General features: G+C 34.6%; 1 protein-coding gene across 1 annotated transcript in view; it reads right to left on the reverse strand.

Annotated features, from left to right (window-relative positions):
• Window positions 1–19,245, reverse strand: part of LOC128225849 (receptor-type tyrosine-protein phosphatase epsilon-like) — a 29,685-nt gene continuing 10,440 nt past the window's right edge. The window contains exons 9-28 of the mRNA XM_052935746.1: window positions 18,796–18,936; window positions 17,799–17,933; window positions 17,420–17,531; window positions 16,924–17,051; window positions 16,467–16,594; window positions 16,037–16,124; window positions 13,219–13,292; window positions 12,999–13,035; window positions 12,737–12,834; window positions 12,305–12,427; window positions 11,880–12,031; window positions 10,962–11,097; window positions 10,592–10,741; window positions 10,204–10,285; window positions 9,994–10,067; window positions 9,204–9,341; window positions 8,491–8,616; window positions 7,312–7,472; window positions 944–1,082; window positions 1–128 (exon numbers count right to left, since the gene is read on the reverse strand). Of these exons, the coding sequence (XP_052791706.1) occupies window positions 57–128; window positions 944–1,082; window positions 7,312–7,472; window positions 8,491–8,616; window positions 9,204–9,341; window positions 9,994–10,067; window positions 10,204–10,285; window positions 10,592–10,741; window positions 10,962–11,097; window positions 11,880–12,031; window positions 12,305–12,427; window positions 12,737–12,834; window positions 12,999–13,035; window positions 13,219–13,292; window positions 16,037–16,124; window positions 16,467–16,594; window positions 16,924–17,051; window positions 17,420–17,531; window positions 17,799–17,933; window positions 18,796–18,936 (2,294 nt within the window). The 3' untranslated portion in view covers window positions 1–56. The remainder of the gene's footprint in view (window positions 129–943; window positions 1,083–7,311; window positions 7,473–8,490; window positions 8,617–9,203; window positions 9,342–9,993; window positions 10,068–10,203; window positions 10,286–10,591; window positions 10,742–10,961; window positions 11,098–11,879; window positions 12,032–12,304; window positions 12,428–12,736; window positions 12,835–12,998; window positions 13,036–13,218; window positions 13,293–16,036; window positions 16,125–16,466; window positions 16,595–16,923; window positions 17,052–17,419; window positions 17,532–17,798; window positions 17,934–18,795; window positions 18,937–19,245) is intronic.

Genomic DNA, 19,245 nt, shown 5'->3' on the forward strand with positions numbered 1-19,245 from the left:
TGATGCTATATTTGTGACAAAAAATGTACACATGGGAATCACTATTCTGTTTTGACCTACAGATTTTGATAGATATTGATCTGTTTGACATGTTCTTGCATGACGTCGTAGATGTACCGAAGTTGTGCCTGCAAAACAGAAAACCAATATTAATTCATATCTTAGTGGTGATCATTGTGTATTCAAACAAGATTTAAGTTTGTACATATGTTTTACTGCACACAAAATAAGTATCAAACTGAATTGCTTTATCAGTTCTGTAATTACATATGATTGATATTTGATACATACGGAAGTGAGGTCACGAAAATTGTGTCTGTATCTATACAAGCTTTAGCAACTTCTGAGTCGGTAAATGACAGAGTGAGTATACCACATACCACGTGATAAATAATGTCATAAATGCTGAGCCGAAAGGCAATATTTTGCTGCGAATAAAGACTTAAAACAAATATAACGATTCCTTTTCTTTACTATTTTAAATGAAACAAAATGCATAATTTGGCGTTTAAAGAGCCCCGCCTTAGTTTTATTCCGGAAGTTAATAAGGTGATATATTTCCTCAGACACTTCGACAAACCAGTTTCCTAAATAATGGTTTGACAGAGCTCCATCAGGCGGCGGTTTGGGAAAAAGTTTGTCGAAGTGTTTTAGTAAACTTAACTCTCAATTAAACTATGGTAAAACACCGAAGGCGGGTCTTTGTGAGCGGCATAGACTGCGATATGGTTCATTGAAAATGGTAAAGAAATAGTAAAGTACACTTTGGTTAAAGTCTTCATTCGAAGCCAAATATTGCTTTTAGCCGAAGCAATTATGAAGCACTTTATCATGTCGGTTACACACACTTATTAAGGACGGTCGAAACATTAGTTCATTCAAACACCATATGTCGTCCAGTGTATAATTATGATAATGTTAACACTTGGTAAGTCGATCCTACCGGATTCTGCACTATATCTTTGTTCCGTTGTTTCATGGTCTTTACGCTCTCCACGATGTTTATCTGGCCCTTGTTGTCTTGCACCCGATGAACTTCATTCAGAAGTACAGCTACCACCCCACTGCCGCGATATCCTGATCTATAAAATCAGAATAATGTGTTTGTTGTATGGAATGCTTCTAATTGAACACCAAACGTGCACACATGGCATCGGGGGCGTAGCTAGGCTGTACTGTATGCTACGCACAAATGTGGGAGGGGGTGGGGGCTGCTCCCAACGGAAAAAATGGGAAATGGAACTATCATGTTTAGCACTGATGTGTATTTGGCGGGATTTATAGGTTTGAGGCGGCTGACTGTAGTTACCAAGTGATTTTGTAGACTCTGTAAGCTATCTACCACAGAGAAACAATGCTTTCTATAGCTAATCTTCCCTTAAAGGCTTTATTCTGATTTCAATACATAGCCTAGCCCTCGACTTTGATGCCATGTTTGGCCATTTTATTTTCATTTTTTAAATTGATGTTACGCACGTGCGTAAGTGCTTAACGCTGGCTACACCCCTGGACATGTTAAAGTATAAAATCTGTACCATAAGATAGCGGGTTTTTGTTCACACAATTCAAGTATGTAAACAGTTTGGTTTGCAAACATTTTACCTTTCTGCAAATTAAACCATGCAATACAATTATTGTTTGCAAACGTTTGTTCTCTAACTTTTTGTTTAACTCAAAATATATATGTTCAACTTTATCGTGTATACTTAATTTAATTTAATTTAGACTGGTATGGCATAATCCGTATTAATAGTTATGGTGCAGTCACACTATAGCGTATGGCATTAACGTATGTGAGCGTACGATAAAAATTGCTCATACGCTCGCATACGCTGATATACGTTAGGGGTATGTTAGGCATAAGTTGCTAACGTTTCAAGCCCGCTGACATACGTCAGTGTGCGTTCTTATACGCAGAGGCCAAATTTTTTTTTTAACACGATCAAAAAATTTCAGCGTATGCGAGCGTATAGTAATATGATTTCCTGCGTTTGAGTAAAACGAATTAGAAGGACATTAATTTCCCTTGTTTATAATGAAATAACCGCCAGGTGGCGATTGATAAGCACGAGTAATTCGTGCGAATATGAACGTAAAGGCATTCAGCTTTGCGGAACCGATCCGTTCACATCGATTCAAAATATTGTTAAATTTGAGGTCGTACCGGGCAGTAAGCAGAAGTCCGTGTTTACTTAATAGGCCGTATAAAGCATGGTTTAAATCCTCGTGCAGAGGGTAAGTCGTATTGAAAATGTTTGTTGGATTTATATGACATGACGAATTACATGTATGACCATAATTATTCAATATAATTATGTAGTGGAAAAGTGAAAAATTAAGAAATGATGAGTTAATTCAGTCATATATACTAGTGAGAACATGTTCTTTGGTTTTTAAAGGCATCTTTAAATTTGTGCTAGAGAAAATATTTCCGCTATTTTCATATTTAGTGCTTCGAGTTTTACTTATAAAGAGTGTTTTTTCTTGACATATTATCAAAGAATATTTAGGTGACATTTTTATTTATGTTTTGCGAGCTACACGTTGGAGAAAGATGCAAAACAATGAAGTCGGGGCTACAGTATTCCGCGGTTCAACCACGTGGGTTTGAACGCATGAGCTGGTCAAGCTGGTCATCTCGTTACAACTGTTTTGGGTTTATGTCATCGCCTGTTCATGTGCCACGCTTCCGGTGGATTTCCCTCGACTGTTGTGGTTTTCTGTTATAATATCACCAGACAGCGTCAGCCATAGTTGTGGCCATACAGGCAACACAAAAAGATAAGTATTATAAATGAAATTCAATCATCTCTAATTGAAAGAGAAATATTTGAAGCAATGCTGTTGAATCTGCAAAGCATTACAAGTTATGATAATTATGGCAGAGCCATTGGCTTTAAGTTCAATGATGAGGTGTATGGAACGTTATGGAGTCTGTCCGTGTGTATGTCAGTTAAGAACGTGTTAGATATAAAAGGAATTCATATACTCTTTATTCAATATTCAGTTTGTAAATGGTGTGATACTACCGACATATTCAAGTACTTACTGTTTCTAAAAGTGTATATACATTCATTTTCACAATATTTCAAAGTCGATGGGAAAGGCATTTCTAAGTTATACGCAAGGCTTATCAAAAGTAGTAAGTTTTTAAATAAAACTGCTCGCAACATGTCAGAATGATTGCATGTTTGGTATGTTCAGATTTCATATATTTTCGTAAAACAATTATATTGCTTACAAAAAGAGTTTTTGGATTTAAAAGATAGTGTTATATTTAATAGTATGGAGAACACTTGTATGATGAATGAGGTACTTTGTCTGGAGTGGTTGATTGTGATGATATGGCATTTTACACATCAGTTTTTCAGTTTTTGCAAGTAGAATTTAGACCTGGGTGTATAGTGTCAAACTGTTATTTACTCAATGTCTTTGGAACTTTAATAATAATAATAATAATAATAATAATAATAATAATAATAATAATAATAATAATAATAATAATGATGATGATAATAATAATAATAAGGACGATAATATGAAGATCATATGAGTTTGTCTGTTGTTGCTTCTCTTTACCTAAGATTAAAGTTTAACAGCATCGTAGATTCAATGGCAGCATCACCAAGATTATACAATTGTTATAAAGTTATAATAAAATGCGACATCGCTGATTCACGGCGAAACGCCAGAGATGAATACATACAATTTAGATGACATAAAGTAAATTCTTGATGATTAAGGGGAGGCGGGGTAAGTTTATTCCTCATTGGTTGACGCATTGTCAATGACGCAGGGATTATGTACAGAACGAGTGAAAGAAGGCGGAATATATGACAAGCGCGAAAGTTGAAATTCTTAATGATTAAGTTTAGCACTTAATGATTGCTTATCTGCAGGTTCGTTTAGTGAAAATAAAGGCCGTATTTTAATAATAACTTACGGTTGCATCACCAGTTACGGTACTTGTAAATATGCAAATATTGATATTAACTTATAAAAACCACCATTGCTGATTCATGGAAGCATCGTCAGAGATGTTTTGTTATAGTACACCGTGGCATCACCAGTAATAGTTTATATGTAATTATTGTTATAAAGTTTTTAACAAACGATATTCTAGAGATATTACGGAATCGTCAAAAAGATGATTCGTCTAAGTACACGGTGGTAATACCAGTAATAGTATATAAATGTAAATATTGTTTTAAGTGTATAAAATCAACATTTATGATTCATGGAGGACTCGACAGAGATGATTCGTTAAAGTACACGGTGGTTTTACCAGTGATAGTTTTTATGTAAATATTGTTATTTAGTTATAAAAACAACATTGATGATTTATGGCAGAATGGCCGGATGTGAAACATATGAAGTTATAATAAGCGGCATCGCTGATTCATGGCGGAATCGCCAGAGATGAATCATTTTAGTACACGGTGGAATCACCAGTACTAGTTAATTTATAGATACTATTATGAAGTTATTTAAAATGGCAACTCTGATTCATGGCGGGATCGTCAGAAATGAATGATGATTATAGTACACGGTGGTATCATCAGTACTAGTTTATATGTAAATATTGATGTTTTGTTGATTAATATGAATGTAATAATGCTCAGTCATAAGCCATGTTTGTTAGCTGAATTGATTTATGTGAATAAGTTATAAATGATGGTTTTGCAGGAACATTTTCGTGTATACGTCTATTTTTGCAGATGCATAAGGATGACATTTTACCAGATTCTTTACCAGAAGGCTTGGCGGGCAAGATGGATCTTCTCCCGGAACTGCTAAAGAAGTGGATGGCCAAAAGTATTATTCTCGAACGAAAGTTGTTCATTCAGTTGGAAAAGTAGGAATCAATTTACGGTTTACTCATTCCAGCTTGTGTCAATTTCAATGATTTTATCCGAAATGCGTACTGACTATACATGATATTTTGTTTATTGACATCTTGTACGGATATATGAGATGAAGTTATTCGGACACTTGCACCTGATAATGACGATATTAAAAGCAGTGAACATTTATTAAGATCTGCTGGAGAAACAAGTGTTAACAACGGAGTTAAGGACAGAATGTCAAAAACATGGTGTTAATTCAGTGAATCTATTAAACAAAGATACGTGTAAAGGTTTCTTTATTGTTTGAAATCGGCATTTAGTCTGTAAACGGAAGACTTAAATTCCATGTCAATTATGAGTATTTTGGGAAAAGATCATCATATTAAGAATATTTGGTTATTATTATCCTCTTACCCGTTCTTTGAACTTCATCGGTTTCCCTAGTGCTTCACTCACTGTGACTTCCAAAATAATACCATTGAAAAGTATTGATTTTGTTGTTTTCTATAGGAGGTTATAGAATGGTTTCAGGGAAATATAATTTCCTACCTTTGAGTAAAACGAATTCGAAGGAAATTAATTTCCCTTGTTTATAATGAAATAACCGCCAGGTGGCGATTGATAAGCACGAGGAATTCGTGCGAATATGAATCTAAAGGCATTCAGCTTTGGGGAACCGATCCGTTCACATCGATTCAATTGATTGTTAAACTTTACAAGAAAATGATTATTGTAAAAGGTTTCTGTTACTATGCAATTTCATCATATGAATGATAAATATATTTTTCATTTGTCTTCAAAGAACACAATCATGCAATATACATTTGTATAACTTGATAAAGTACGTATACATGAATCATAAAAATGATATGTTTTCTATACATCTTTGTTAAGGAGCATATGGGTGATGAGGCTCGACATCTAGTGGTACAAGACAAATCCTGTAAATGTGGATGACAAACGGGCAGAGGCTTCTGAGTTTTCCCCAGAAGGAGGGTTTTATCTCAGTTTTTCCTCGGCCAGTCGACCACGTCTGTAAGCTCCATTTTTGTCAGACATGTTGTTACCAAGAAATATTTTGCTCATGTTGCTAGTTCATGCTGTATGTGTTAATCGGTTTCCCAAGTGCTTCACTCACTGTGACTTCCAAAATAATACCATTCAAAAGTATTGATTTTGTTGTTTTCTATAGGAGGTTATAGAATGGTATTCAGGGAATATACGTTACGCATATGCTCATCATACGCTAGACATAAGCTTAATACGCTAGAGTGACGCTAAAGGTACGTTACTCATATGTCAAGTACGCATCTCATACGATGGCATGAAAAAAGTCAGTTGAGCTGTAAATATATAGGGTTCCACTTCCTCATTTTCGTCAGTTGTAGATCGACAGATATACTATGGAGGTAGCTCTTCTCCAACACCATTACGAACTTATAAATTTAACAATTTATTATGCTCAACGAAATAGAAGACTAGGAAGAAGGAGGAGAAGAATAAGACGGCAAATCTGGGTGAGACCATGGATTGGACGACGACGTCAGTTTGGCCTGTATGACAAGCTCATGGTTGAACTCAGAAATGAGGACCAGAGATCGTTCAAAACCTTCTTGCGTATGCCCCCTGAGATGTATGATGAGCTGCTACAGAGGGTGGGTCCAAACATCATACTAGGTACAGGCCTTCCCTAAAGCCCGGTCTGAAGCTTGCATTGACTTTTCGTCATCTTGCCTCTGGCAGCCCTTATGCAAACATGCAGTATGGATGGAGGGTCCCGCATAAACACCATGTCAGTCGTTGTTAGAGGGGCCAAAAGCCAAGCCATAATCGATGGGTATTTGCCTGAGGTGATGAAATGCCCCACTACTCCAGAGGGGTGGCGTGACATATCTGTCAAATTCCTCAAAAAGTGGAACTTCCCATCTTAAGGATGCTGCCAGAATCAGCAACTCTCTTCTGCAAGGACTCGAGGATGTCATTGTCTGGATTCTGAGGTCTTTTTCTAGACGATGAATGGACAGAGTTAGGCTCCTCCAGGTCTTTCTGCATCTCAGCACATGCAGTCTCAGCTCAAACGTTACTCATAAGCTCACATACGTTATGCAAACGTTACTCATAAGCTCACATACGTTATGCATACGTTACTCATACGCTTGCATACGCTACCCACACGGTGATAAACGCTACACTGACGGTGACTTAAGTTGACATACGCTAACACACGTACGCAAACGTTTCTCATGCGCTACCTGTACGTCGGTTATACGTTATACAAACGCTGTTCACACGCTATTCATACGTTTGTAAAGGACTGTCGTCGATAGCTCGGGTTTAAACGCTCGAAAACTGTGCGTATAAGTAATTTTTCTCAAATTTTCACACGCAATACATACGTTTCTATCATACACTAGAGTGTGACTACACCATTATGAAGCAAAGAAAAATAGTTCAATGATCTTACTCGCAATGTATGAGAATAGGTCTAGTATCGCCGAGGTGAGGCTGCCACTTGTTGACTGCCTCCAAAATATCAAGCATCGGCTGTACCGCGATAGGCGTTTCCTCACATTCCCGCCACGCCGAAAACTCAAACTGGCGGATTGTCGTTAGATAATCCTCATCCTTAAATGTACAAAACATTGGCGTAGAAAATAACAGGAACCGTTTGACTAATGGTGTATTTGCTAGGTTTTGCCGTGCATTATTTAGTCTAACAAAATAATTGGAATACTAGAAATAACAAGTTAAATCCTTCTTCTACCTAAATTTGTCTCTAAGCAACGCAAAACCTGTTTTATTTTTTGCAATTTCAAGCCGATATGATCATTTAAAGTCCTACTTGTTAAAACAATTGTTTTAAAAATTGCCTACTATTTTCTCAATGAGGTAATCTATCTTCTTAACTGTTATGCCATCTTGTCACAATGATGTGTTATTACGTTTATTTATGCTATTTTCTTAATATGCTGTTATATTTTGTCAACCGTATACGTTGTCATGACCGTGTAACTTCTATACATGATGTGTTATCTTGTCAATCGGACGTATTGGTATTTCAACATAAATACTCATCTTCTATACACTACTTGTTATCCTGTGTAATGGAGATGGGAGATGTCTTGATAAAAGTGAGTCATGTAAGGGAACTGCCCTATTTGTTCAAATGCCATGTTATTTTATCTTAAGTTGCGATCATGACTTGTCAAAGTATATTGCGATCTTGTTCAAACGAAACTTAGTGACCAGCAATATTGTTGTCTTCTTAAAATTAATATAAAATTATAAATATAACCTGTAAACGCATGCTGTCATATTTACCAAAAAATGAATTTGCTGTCAATATAAACTGCATATTTCACAGCTAAAAAGTAAATACCTGTTTTATAACATGATACAGCATGCTATATGATAATGTCATATGATAAACTGTTTCTTGTCTTTATATAGACAGGTCATATATAGACAGGTCATTTAGACAGGTCAAAAGGGCTTTTTAAAGTGATTTTTCAAGCGTGTTATTATGTCAAAGTTTAGTTGTAACACAATAACACGTTAGAGAAGTCGTCAAAACACCATTCCAAAGTTACAATGAAACAAGTTATAGACATAAAACACTTTGCTAGTCTGTCATCTCATTTACCTCGTGGTTTACGTCCCTGAATGAGAAACACTTTTCTTGGAAAGATTTGTTCTGCTTCTCATGGATACAGTTGACTTTAAACTTGCCGATTTGTCTTCCGTCACTGCTTCCAAGGTACTGACAAGTCTAAAGTAACATTCAAGTATAATATCAAAATTGAATGTGCTTATAAATATAAATAATGGAGGATTGTGTGTTAATGTTTTGAATTTGAATTATGTATGTCATGCTGTTTTTAACCAAAGAACACGAGTGACGTCTCGCAATTAATCATACGAGTACACAATGATAAATATATTCTGACGGTATAGCATTTTGCTAAATATCATAAAAACGTTCCAAACATTATTAATAGCCTCTATACAGAATTATTTCCAAAACGCATATACAAGAAAGGTTAATAACGATGCTGACTTTTGATCCGGCATTCGAAGATTTATGCAGATATACATTTTCTTAGTTTCATTTCCAGGTTACCAGCTCATTGTTATGTTTTGATATGCTATGTATGTTTGTTATCCATGTCGGAAAATAGGTCATTAAGCTAATGTTTCTTGTTACCGTAAACCAGACTTTAAATAAAGATTATTGTATCTTGTATTTTGTATCTTGTACTAGATAAGCGTCTCGTTAAATCATCTCTCGGGTAAAAAGTCCCGTCCCAATGTAAAACCTATTATATTACAAAGATTGTAACTAAATTCATTCATAACCTTGTACGCGGCATGTGACTGTGACGTCAGCATGATGACGGTGGTGATGTGTTGTTCCTCAATCAAGGACCAGAATTCTTCCAACGTTTGTTCTGTCGGCGACATGCCCACCAGAAATGTGTTCTTATTCGCGTAGTTCTATAAAGCAAATCATACAAACATATATCTCAAACTAGCCGTATACGTAGTTATATAGGGGACACGAAACTTATTCATTGCAGTAACCTACCATATATCAACTTGTTGTATGCATCAACTAAGTTACTACAATTTACATGACGCCGAATAAACATGATATCAATGGTCATACTTCCTCTCTCAAACGTGTAATGCTGGACAAAACAAACGCCACTTTGACTTTGATGAAATGCATGATTTTGTTAAACAAAGTACGTAATTATCGAGGGTGGCCTTTTCCCAATTTAACATGATGTCAGTAAAACAAATTACAGTATATGTCTCTCAGCATGTTTGTTTCAAAATATACCATTGACATTAATTCCAACTTAGTGGTGAACAATGGTATAGCAACTACATCAGAAATATCAACATGTTGCTATTGTAGTATATTTACATTTACTTATAGTAAGCTGCGACTTATTGTTTATCAGTTCAGGTATTCTAAACGTATAGCATGTGTTGCGTTACACAAAGTTCTTAGTATACTTTTAAGTCACGTTGACTTAATAAACAAGTATAAATACAAACAGAAACATAACCGTGTTTTAGGTTTTAGCTAATCAATCGCGTAAATGGCGTGCAATAACTTTCAGTTGCGTTTGTTACTCACCGGCAAGAAAATGGTTCCAAGTCTTTGGACTATGTTGGATCCTCTGTTTTTCAGCTTAGGGCGATATGCATCTACTTAAAGAGAATATAACAAATTATTCAAGTTATATCAAGAGTTATTATATTAACATCACATATCATATTTAAAATAATTGAAATGAAGTTCTGTAGAAAAAAATCAGTATAGTATATACTAGCTTAACATACTTACTTTCAGATTGCAGGGATTCCATGTTTCCATATTCATGACCACTTTCCTGTACCACTTCTTCTGTGATTCCATTTTCAATCAGCTGTAAGGCGATTAAAATCTTGTATGGTATCAACAATACATAAATGCCAGCTTTAGATTCTTTAGTAAACTAAAAATGCGTTGTTAATAACTAAAGAAGTAAAAGTAGATTCTGGACAAGAAGCACAAACTACATGTAAAGTGCAACATTGTCACCAATCCACACAAGTATCAGCTTGGTCGGTTTGAAATTATGAAAATTAATAAGGCATGCTCAATTAAATTGTTTTTTTATTCATATATATATACATATATATATATATATATATCTAAATTGTCATACGTAACAGTTTGGTTGGTAGCTTACATCGAACTGTTCTTCAACTCTCGTCCTCAGCGACCCGGGCTCCTTGCTGATCATGTGCTTGTAGAAACTATCAAATTGCTTGGAGTGCACGTGGTGTGTGCCGATCAGCAGAGCCTCTGCTATAGCTTCGTGGAGATACACGTACTGTTCCTATGAAATATATATGAATGGTTATTGATCAAGACGTGTGCTGACAATACGTCAAACTGTTAAAGACATGACTTTAACATTCACCTAATTCAATGCTTTTTAACACTTCAGATTATTATAAATCAGTGATGGAGGATGTTGTGTAGGTCTAGTTAAGTTTTTGTATGAGCTGTTATATTTTGCCATTATAGCAAAAGAAGAAAACAATTACGTAACTAACCTTCGTCTGCACCATGTTCACCCTCTGTCTGCGCAGTGTCTGCACCATTTGAAGAGGTCTTACGCACTTTTCTGTTTTTGCCTGGTGTATCAGGTTGTCAAGGGCGATGAACGTCCCAGTCCGACCAACTCCAGCACTATAAATAATAAAATGTTCGGTTGTTCTGAGTAGCAGCAACTACTGTTATCAATGTATTTAATTTAAGGAATGATTTGCGGGCTTGGTATCATTATCGGGGTATGAACACAGGGCTGGTCAAAGTGTGTGGAGTCCGAAGGACTCCACGCGTACTTTGACCAGCCTAATTACTTTCATATCCCCGATAATGACATAAAGCCCGCAATTCACTACTTATATTTACACCAATAGTTCATTCAATAATTGTTAAAAATGTACTGAATTTCATTTAAAAAAATGATTTCAGTAACCCTTTGCTACCCATTCTGTAAATAGAACGACCCGACTGTAACCGGAAGCATTTTTTTCAAATGACGTCACAATATCGCGGGAAAAAAATCAACCACTTGAAATCACTTTTAAACGTAATATTCAAACAGTTATGGCAACTATACATTTAAAATTTAAAAAATTGACACTAACTTAAATGTTGATTTATATTTTACGGGACCTTCTGACAAAATACAAACAATAACAAGATAATAAGTTTTCATGTATATTGTTATGCAATGCATTGCGATCCGAACATATCCGAAGATGTTGCGTTCATCGATTGATGAACGCAATTGCCGAAAGGCAGTTGATTTAAGGAATGGAGGTTGAGGTGTAAATATAGTCATGTAAAGGAAAATGGTGTTGGTATAACATGGCAACGCTTGACACTATTTTGGAAGACTATGACTTATCCGTAGACACATATTTTCGAAGTAGGACATTAAGTTTCCGAATTAATCGCATTACCTGCAGTGCACAACAATCGGCGATTCATTTGCAGATTTGGTAGTGTCAACAGCTTTCCAGAAATCAACGAGGCACCAAGCACTGTCTGGAACGTCCTTGTCAGGCCAGGTTTTCAAATGGAATTGGCGTATTCGACGTGGTTTACTGCCAGTCTTCAAATATAAATTAACATTTCCATGCAATGCTTTCTGTTACAAGATTAACATACACGAGCACTAAGTCATGTCTGAAAAAAATTCTGCTAAACTAGGCTAAAATGTTTGATGTAACCCAGATTTGTGTAGACAAAAAGAAGAAAAAAGAAAATTCAAAACACACTATATATTCCATTTTTTTAAGTTGACAAAATAAAAGAGTAACTTTTTAATATGACGGTTATTAATGCATATTATGGATTATTTCTTAACTCTAACAACCAGGTGTACCTTCTCCGCTTCCCATGTGCGTATATTGTAGTCTTTGAATTCTTTCGTGTCGATGTATGATATATCTATGCCACCGTATGAGCAGATGTCACCTTTCTCTGGCCAGTATTGTATGCATTTTATCTGTAGTTAATATAGTTGTGAAGCTTATTTAAAGTAGAGAAAATGTACATTTTAACGATTAGACTGAATTCTCCAGTATCAAAGAAAAACTAAAAGTTATGTTTGAATATTCAATATTGAATAATCAATTTCGAATACAGAAGCTATTATAAATAGACTAATCAAGAACATTTTATTCAATAAGTTTGTACACTTTGTTTCAAAAATTAGTTTATTATAACTTGTACTAATTATTTATATACGTATACGCTTCAAACACCAAATGATTGCAAGCAAGATGCTTAATATAGGTAAGATCATTACAAATACCGAGGCCATTTCTATAAGATTTGTCAGCATAACAATTTTGTCAGCCTTCTGTTGCCAAACCATCTGCCAAAAGTCATCAATCATGTTCTTCGTCGGACCTTAAGCAAATCAAAAATAAATAAATTTATATAAATTATTGATTTGTTGAAATGAATGACTGGTTACATAAGCAATAATTAGATATGAAATTGCCACCGAGAATCTCTCCGTCAGACTATATAAAGAAAATTGTAACAATTTTGTTTAATGTATTATGATTTACCTTGCGATGCGATGAATTTGTTTACTTTCTCATAACCCTACAAACAAACAAGGAAAAGTGAGTCTCGTAATTCAAATACCATTTAACAAAGTTAATTCACTTATGAAACATAAATATATGAAGCCCAATAAAATATTAATACAAAGTAAGAAAATATATAAAATATATGTTATTGAATATTTATTTTTAGATTAAGTGTGAATCAAGATATACAACTTACATCGATGAAACAAGCATTGATATAGTCTGGATCATCTGGCTTTGCTTTTTCAAGTGGTACCCGTGAATGGTCGTCTTAGAATAGAATAATCCAAACAAGTTTAAAGGTAAGTTTAAGTTATTGACTAATTCTATATATTATTACAGAAAATGTTGCGTTCTTGTTTTCAGTAAAACTATTTATGCGAAAAGCTACAGAAACAAGCTCAGTAGCAAAATGTTTAAACATAAACCCGGTTTAATGGCACTGGGTAAGCGCCAAAGGCGTATGCTTCCTTCTGACAGCAGTAAATTAGTTGAATGGATACAATATTTTAGGATGTGCGCCATTCAAGTAATACAGATATCCATATAAATTGAGGCAGCCAATAGGTAAATTAGAGTTGGGGTCCAAGAGGTCTCTGTATATTGATCCGACAAGGTCACTGTGACATTGACGTGCTAACCACAAAAGGCGCAATCTGCTTGTCTTGACCAACCTCCCCTTCCTACCAATTTTAAAACCTTAAGCCCGAGTACTCTTGTTATCAATCGGACAAGCTTTTTTGTCAAAGATCACCGCAATCATGACATTTGACGTACTTATCTCAAATTCAATATGGGTTATCTGCAGGGCATGACGAACCTCCCTAACACATGTTAAGCCCAAATTCCCAAGCATAGTAATTAATCGGAAAAATATAAATGCTAAAGATCACCGTGCTTTTGACCTTTTGATCGCAAACTCGTTTCAGTTCAATTCATCGCTAGGTCATGACCAAACAGTCAAACATGTTTAAAGACCGTAGGCCCAAGCATTCTGTAGTAATTAATTGGAAACGCTCTATATGTTCGAAGTCACCGTGCCCTTTGACCTACTGAGCTCAAATTAGATGCATTTTTTCTTCTTATATTCAAAGATTGTGCACCGTACAGCCAGGAATACCCTCAATCAGACAAACTTTTTGTGTTAAATACCACTTCAAGTATTATATTTGAAATCTTATCTTAAACTTCGAAATACGTCATTTAAAAATCATGAAAAAACACTCTTAAAAGTTCGAAGACCGTAGGCCCTAGTATACTGCAGTTATCAGACAAGTTCTTTGTGTTAAGGATCACCGCTACCATGACCCTATGGGTAATCTGCACATCATGACCAATCTTTCTAAAATGTGTGAATATCATAAGGCTGTGCATACTTATCAATTTGACATGATTTTTTGTGTTAAAAATTGACGTGATAAGAATTTTCACGTGCTAATCTTAAAATAAATATAGGCCATTTGCAATTAAGGTGTCGGGGACCGCTTAGTAAAGTATGTTCGTATATAAATATAAAGAAATCAAATTGACTTCAACAATGGCAACATATTTCAAATAAAAGCAAATATGACCTGTGTCTTACTAATTGGTCTATACAATTCTCTGCAATGGCTGAGAAGAAGAGTAATATTACAAAATCAAGATATAATCCATTTAGAACTAAACCAAACTATGGTGTTTTTTTGTAATCAGAAAAATATGTCTTCACCTGTATGTATCGATTCACGAGATATTTAGTGGACACAAAATATATAATCATATTATATTTGACTTCTAAGCGTGACCTTGACAATGAACCGAGCTGTTTGTAATATATCCTCTGCACATTCTCTAGATATGTTAAACATTTTAAGGTAGTAATTTCAAAATCCTTCAAATGGTTCAATAGATATGTAATTGACAAGAAAATTAGTGATAGAAAATGCATATTAACTATGAACTCTTTCCCTTGAACCAAGCTGTTAAACATGGGCTCTGCATATCGTTTTTATCATTTAAGGCGAGTTATTTCAAAATCCTTCAATCGGTTCAAGAGACATAGAACGGACATGAAATATTTTGACCTTGAACCGAGCTGGTTGTAATATGCGCTCTGCAGCTCGTCTGAATATTGTGAACATGTTTTGCATGTTGTGTTTTACATCTCTCAAACGCTTCAACAGATATGAAGCGGCCACATAATATAGTCAAATCATAGTCATATGACTGTTAACCTTTAAGCGTGACATTTACCATTAGCCAGGATGGTTGTTACGTGTGCTTAGCACGTCGTCTAAATATGGTTAACATTGGTGGCAAGTTATTTCAAAGTCCTTCAAGTGGTTTAAAAGATTTGCAGCGGACACAAAATGTAGTCATATGACCGTTGACCTCTATGTATGACATTCATGGCACATCATCAAAATATGGTGAACATTTGTGATAAGTAAATTTAAAACCCTTCAAGCGGATTAAAAGATAAAAAGCGGGCACGAGTTTTGATGTACAGACGGACGGACGGACCGACGGACAAATAACTGTAGTAAAAACAATATGTTTCCTCATTTATAAGTGGGGAGGAAACATAATACTATTATTAACATATCTTGACAACTGCAGCCAACACGTACCAACATGTTAATTAATCTCTTTAGAAAGTTTAACAACGATGAACGTACCAATGAGTTTGAAAAGAGAATAGTTTATGTATTTTCTGTATTAACTTAATGACGTCCATGACATTTCTGTTGACGTCACTAGGAGTTGTTACCTTATCCCTGATGATTAAACATGAAACCGGTTAGGTCATGCCTCTGGTTAAATTACGTCGCGCAAATTCAATCAAACAACTATACTGATATAAACAATAACGTTTAATCCGGTGGACTATATATTTACCTATTCAATAAACTGTGAACATGTTAATATAATAATGAATCGTAACGTATACATTGATAAAACATATTTTCTGTAACTTAACGACATAAGCTACTTTCAATTGCCCCAAGAAAAAGAAACATGTGGTTTGCGCTTACATGCATACATTTCCTTGTATCTGTTTTTGCCCTTGTACTTTTCCTGAGCTGCGACATCATGTTTATGAACAAGTCCAGTTGGCAACGTCTGTAACATAGGAGCAAATATAGAACTTTGGAAATAGTAAATTCACGAGAGCTAAGAATTAAAATAAAACATAATTCTTTTTAAACATTCTTTTTTAAAGTTATGTTAAATTTCAGGTAAAGCAAACAAAAAATCTACATCGATATTTCTGTAAGATGTAGTGTCTTGTATTTCAAATGCTGTTTGCAATTTTATCATTTGTCATCAAATAAGATCAAAGTTGGTTTATGCTCATCTATTGTGGGTCAGTTATCAGTACTCATCTATTGTGTTAATTACAGAAAACTGCTGATTAAGTTAATGTGGATTTATTATAGTGAATGCAATCTGAAAGTTTTTCACCGCAAACTCGTCATAGAGATGTTTTCGATTATTTTTCATTTTTTCCCTGACGTAACTCCACAAATCTTGAATTTTAATTCCAGGGGCGGCGTCGTTAAAACTGTAGTAATCACCCTCGTTTGCAGGTTCTGTATGATATACAATGACGCAAATGAATTTATGGAAACTGTAATTAAACACATCTAAATAATCAATAACTGTACTATGTGATATGTTTTTTCCCGCCTGAGATTTGTCAAATATATACAAAAGTCTTTTTTTTAGGAATTTTGTCTTAACCTTTTCGATGACAAGGATCCCTGCATGTATTCTAATTTGGGAATTGAAGAGTCGTGTCATTTATAGGTTTTATTTCGTTTTGTTAAATTATGTATAAAATTTAAACAGGAGACAAACTATTATAGAACGGTTTATTTGGAAAATATCCGAAAAACATCATTGTTATTGAAAAGAATACCGTTGTTAGAATACGAAGGTTTGTTGGAAGCATTATTCCTTATTTCAAATGAATCAGGTTTGCCAGGATTTGATCTTGCCGGTGGTTTATTTGAAACGTCTTTGGTAGTCTTATCGCTGTTCAGCTTTCTTTGAAATTAGAAATGTAATGTAATTCCATTATTTATACAAAACTGACATTCAGAATATGTATTCAAACTGTTCTTGTATAAGTATGCATCGATAAAGATTAAAATGCATTCGACACAACGTGTTACAAATAATATCTTTAATCAAAAAGTCTTCTACATATAAGCCGTATATCAGTCAGCAGATCCAATTTATATGGAATGATTTTTTACTAAGTATATCTAATATTAATTAAGACACCCTTAAACATGCAAAATCAAACGTGTTGTTTCAATGTGAACACCAATGCCTTGTAACTTCTGATCTTTACATGTGTTAAACTATGTCGTACTCATTTGCACACGTATTCGAGGAAAAGGGCTAATTACCTTCTTCTGATAATAAAGAAGACACCAACACCAACTGCTACAGCTACTAGTGCACCCATTAAACCTCCGACAATACCACCGGTTGGTGATGTTGATTCGGATTGTGTAAGTTCTGTAAAAAAAAAAAACACGTAATAGACTTTGCTGAGAATTGAGATTGTTAAAGGCTTGATTTTATTGATAAAGTTTTATTAATCGTATGCCCATATTAGGTGAGATTTGTCTTACTTGTATATGAACACATGCGTACACAATGAAGTATATTCTACTCCAATGTCAGTGAAGCAAATGAAGAATCTGATTAATAGCTGAACTTAATAAGACTTCAAATTCAAATCAAATCCTGAAATGAAATAATGCAAAAAGTTAAAATAACTACTTTCGGTGCAGGAATCCCCTTGGTATCCCGAATAACATGGCTCTGAGAAGTACGAACAGGACCCATTGATATGATGACACTCCTCACAATGGCACTCTTTCGAACAGTTTGTCCCAAATCGTTTATCTTCGCATTCTTATAGAAAAATAATAAGTAGTAAAATATGTAGCAATACGTATTGAAATGTGTAAACAAATGTTTATATAACGTTTATTCATTTAAACTGCGAAAAAAAATAAACAAAATTAGGAAAGACATGTACCACTCATACTTCTAACGCTCGATTAAAAACAAAATATGTTTATCAATACATAAACGGCAAAAATGTGAATCGAAAACCTGAAGCATCTGATATTTACCAGTCACAAGCTTGAAACAAGTTTAGGAAATGTAAACTACTTCCTACCCTAATATGTGAAACAATATTCATTTATCCTTTACGATGCTAAAACATATTTGATATGGGCAGGTATCTGGTGTTAAAAATAATGAATTTTACGTATTTTCATAATAAAATCAGCATGGGCAAATCTTATGATATTACCATTCTTCCTAAGTAATTTGGAGGTTAAATAGGTTTTGACAATATTTTAAACTGTAAATAATAAATCAATTTCCATATCTGATTTACGGCTTCAGTCATTTTTGTGACGTACGTAATGTATATGGTATTTGTTGCATTGTAATGCATTCTAAGCACTATAATAAAACTACCCAATTGACACCATTTTATTCGATTTAGATATTAACCGAAGTGGACAGTTTTGTTTTAAAGAATGTCTTATGTGTGGCTTAAAACTTGGTGGGAGTATATATCATAATAATAAAAAATACAACAAAAGTGTATGAGGTAAAAAAACAACACATTATTGTATTGTCAATTTGGTCGAATACTTCCAAAATACATAATAATGTAACATCCGACAGAAAATTTTAATAAATATAAAGCTTTGGTGCTCGAACATTGGTGCAAAATATCAACAACGGGTGGACTTACTAGAATGGCATGTGTCATTATTGTATCCTGGGGAACATCCGTTCGGACAGTGGCCGTCGAACTTGTTGCATGTTGTGTTCCCATCACTACAGTAGCCACAACGAGATGCGCATCCATCTCCATACTCTCCCGGGTCACACACTGTTTAATGTTATCAAAATCATTTACGTGGATATTGAACAGTATAATTGTCAAAAAAGACGTAAACAACTATCAATTGCAAATGCAAATGTTATTGTATGAAATAAAACATAAAAAGGTAGGTTATGCGTCAATATTTTAAATTGGATAATATTAAACATAATTTATATGGTCGAAATGCAAGTAGATAAAAAGAACAACAAATGTAGGAGGAAGTTCGGGATCACTGAAATACCTAATAAGATTTATGTCGGTCACGATAGCTGGGTACAATGCTGTTCTTCTAAACTTTAATTATCTTATCATCTA

Source organism: Mya arenaria, chromosome 3, assembly GCF_026914265.1.
Source record: "Mya arenaria isolate MELC-2E11 chromosome 3, ASM2691426v1".
Lineage (NCBI taxonomy): Eukaryota > Metazoa > Mollusca > Bivalvia > Myida > Myidae > Mya > Mya arenaria.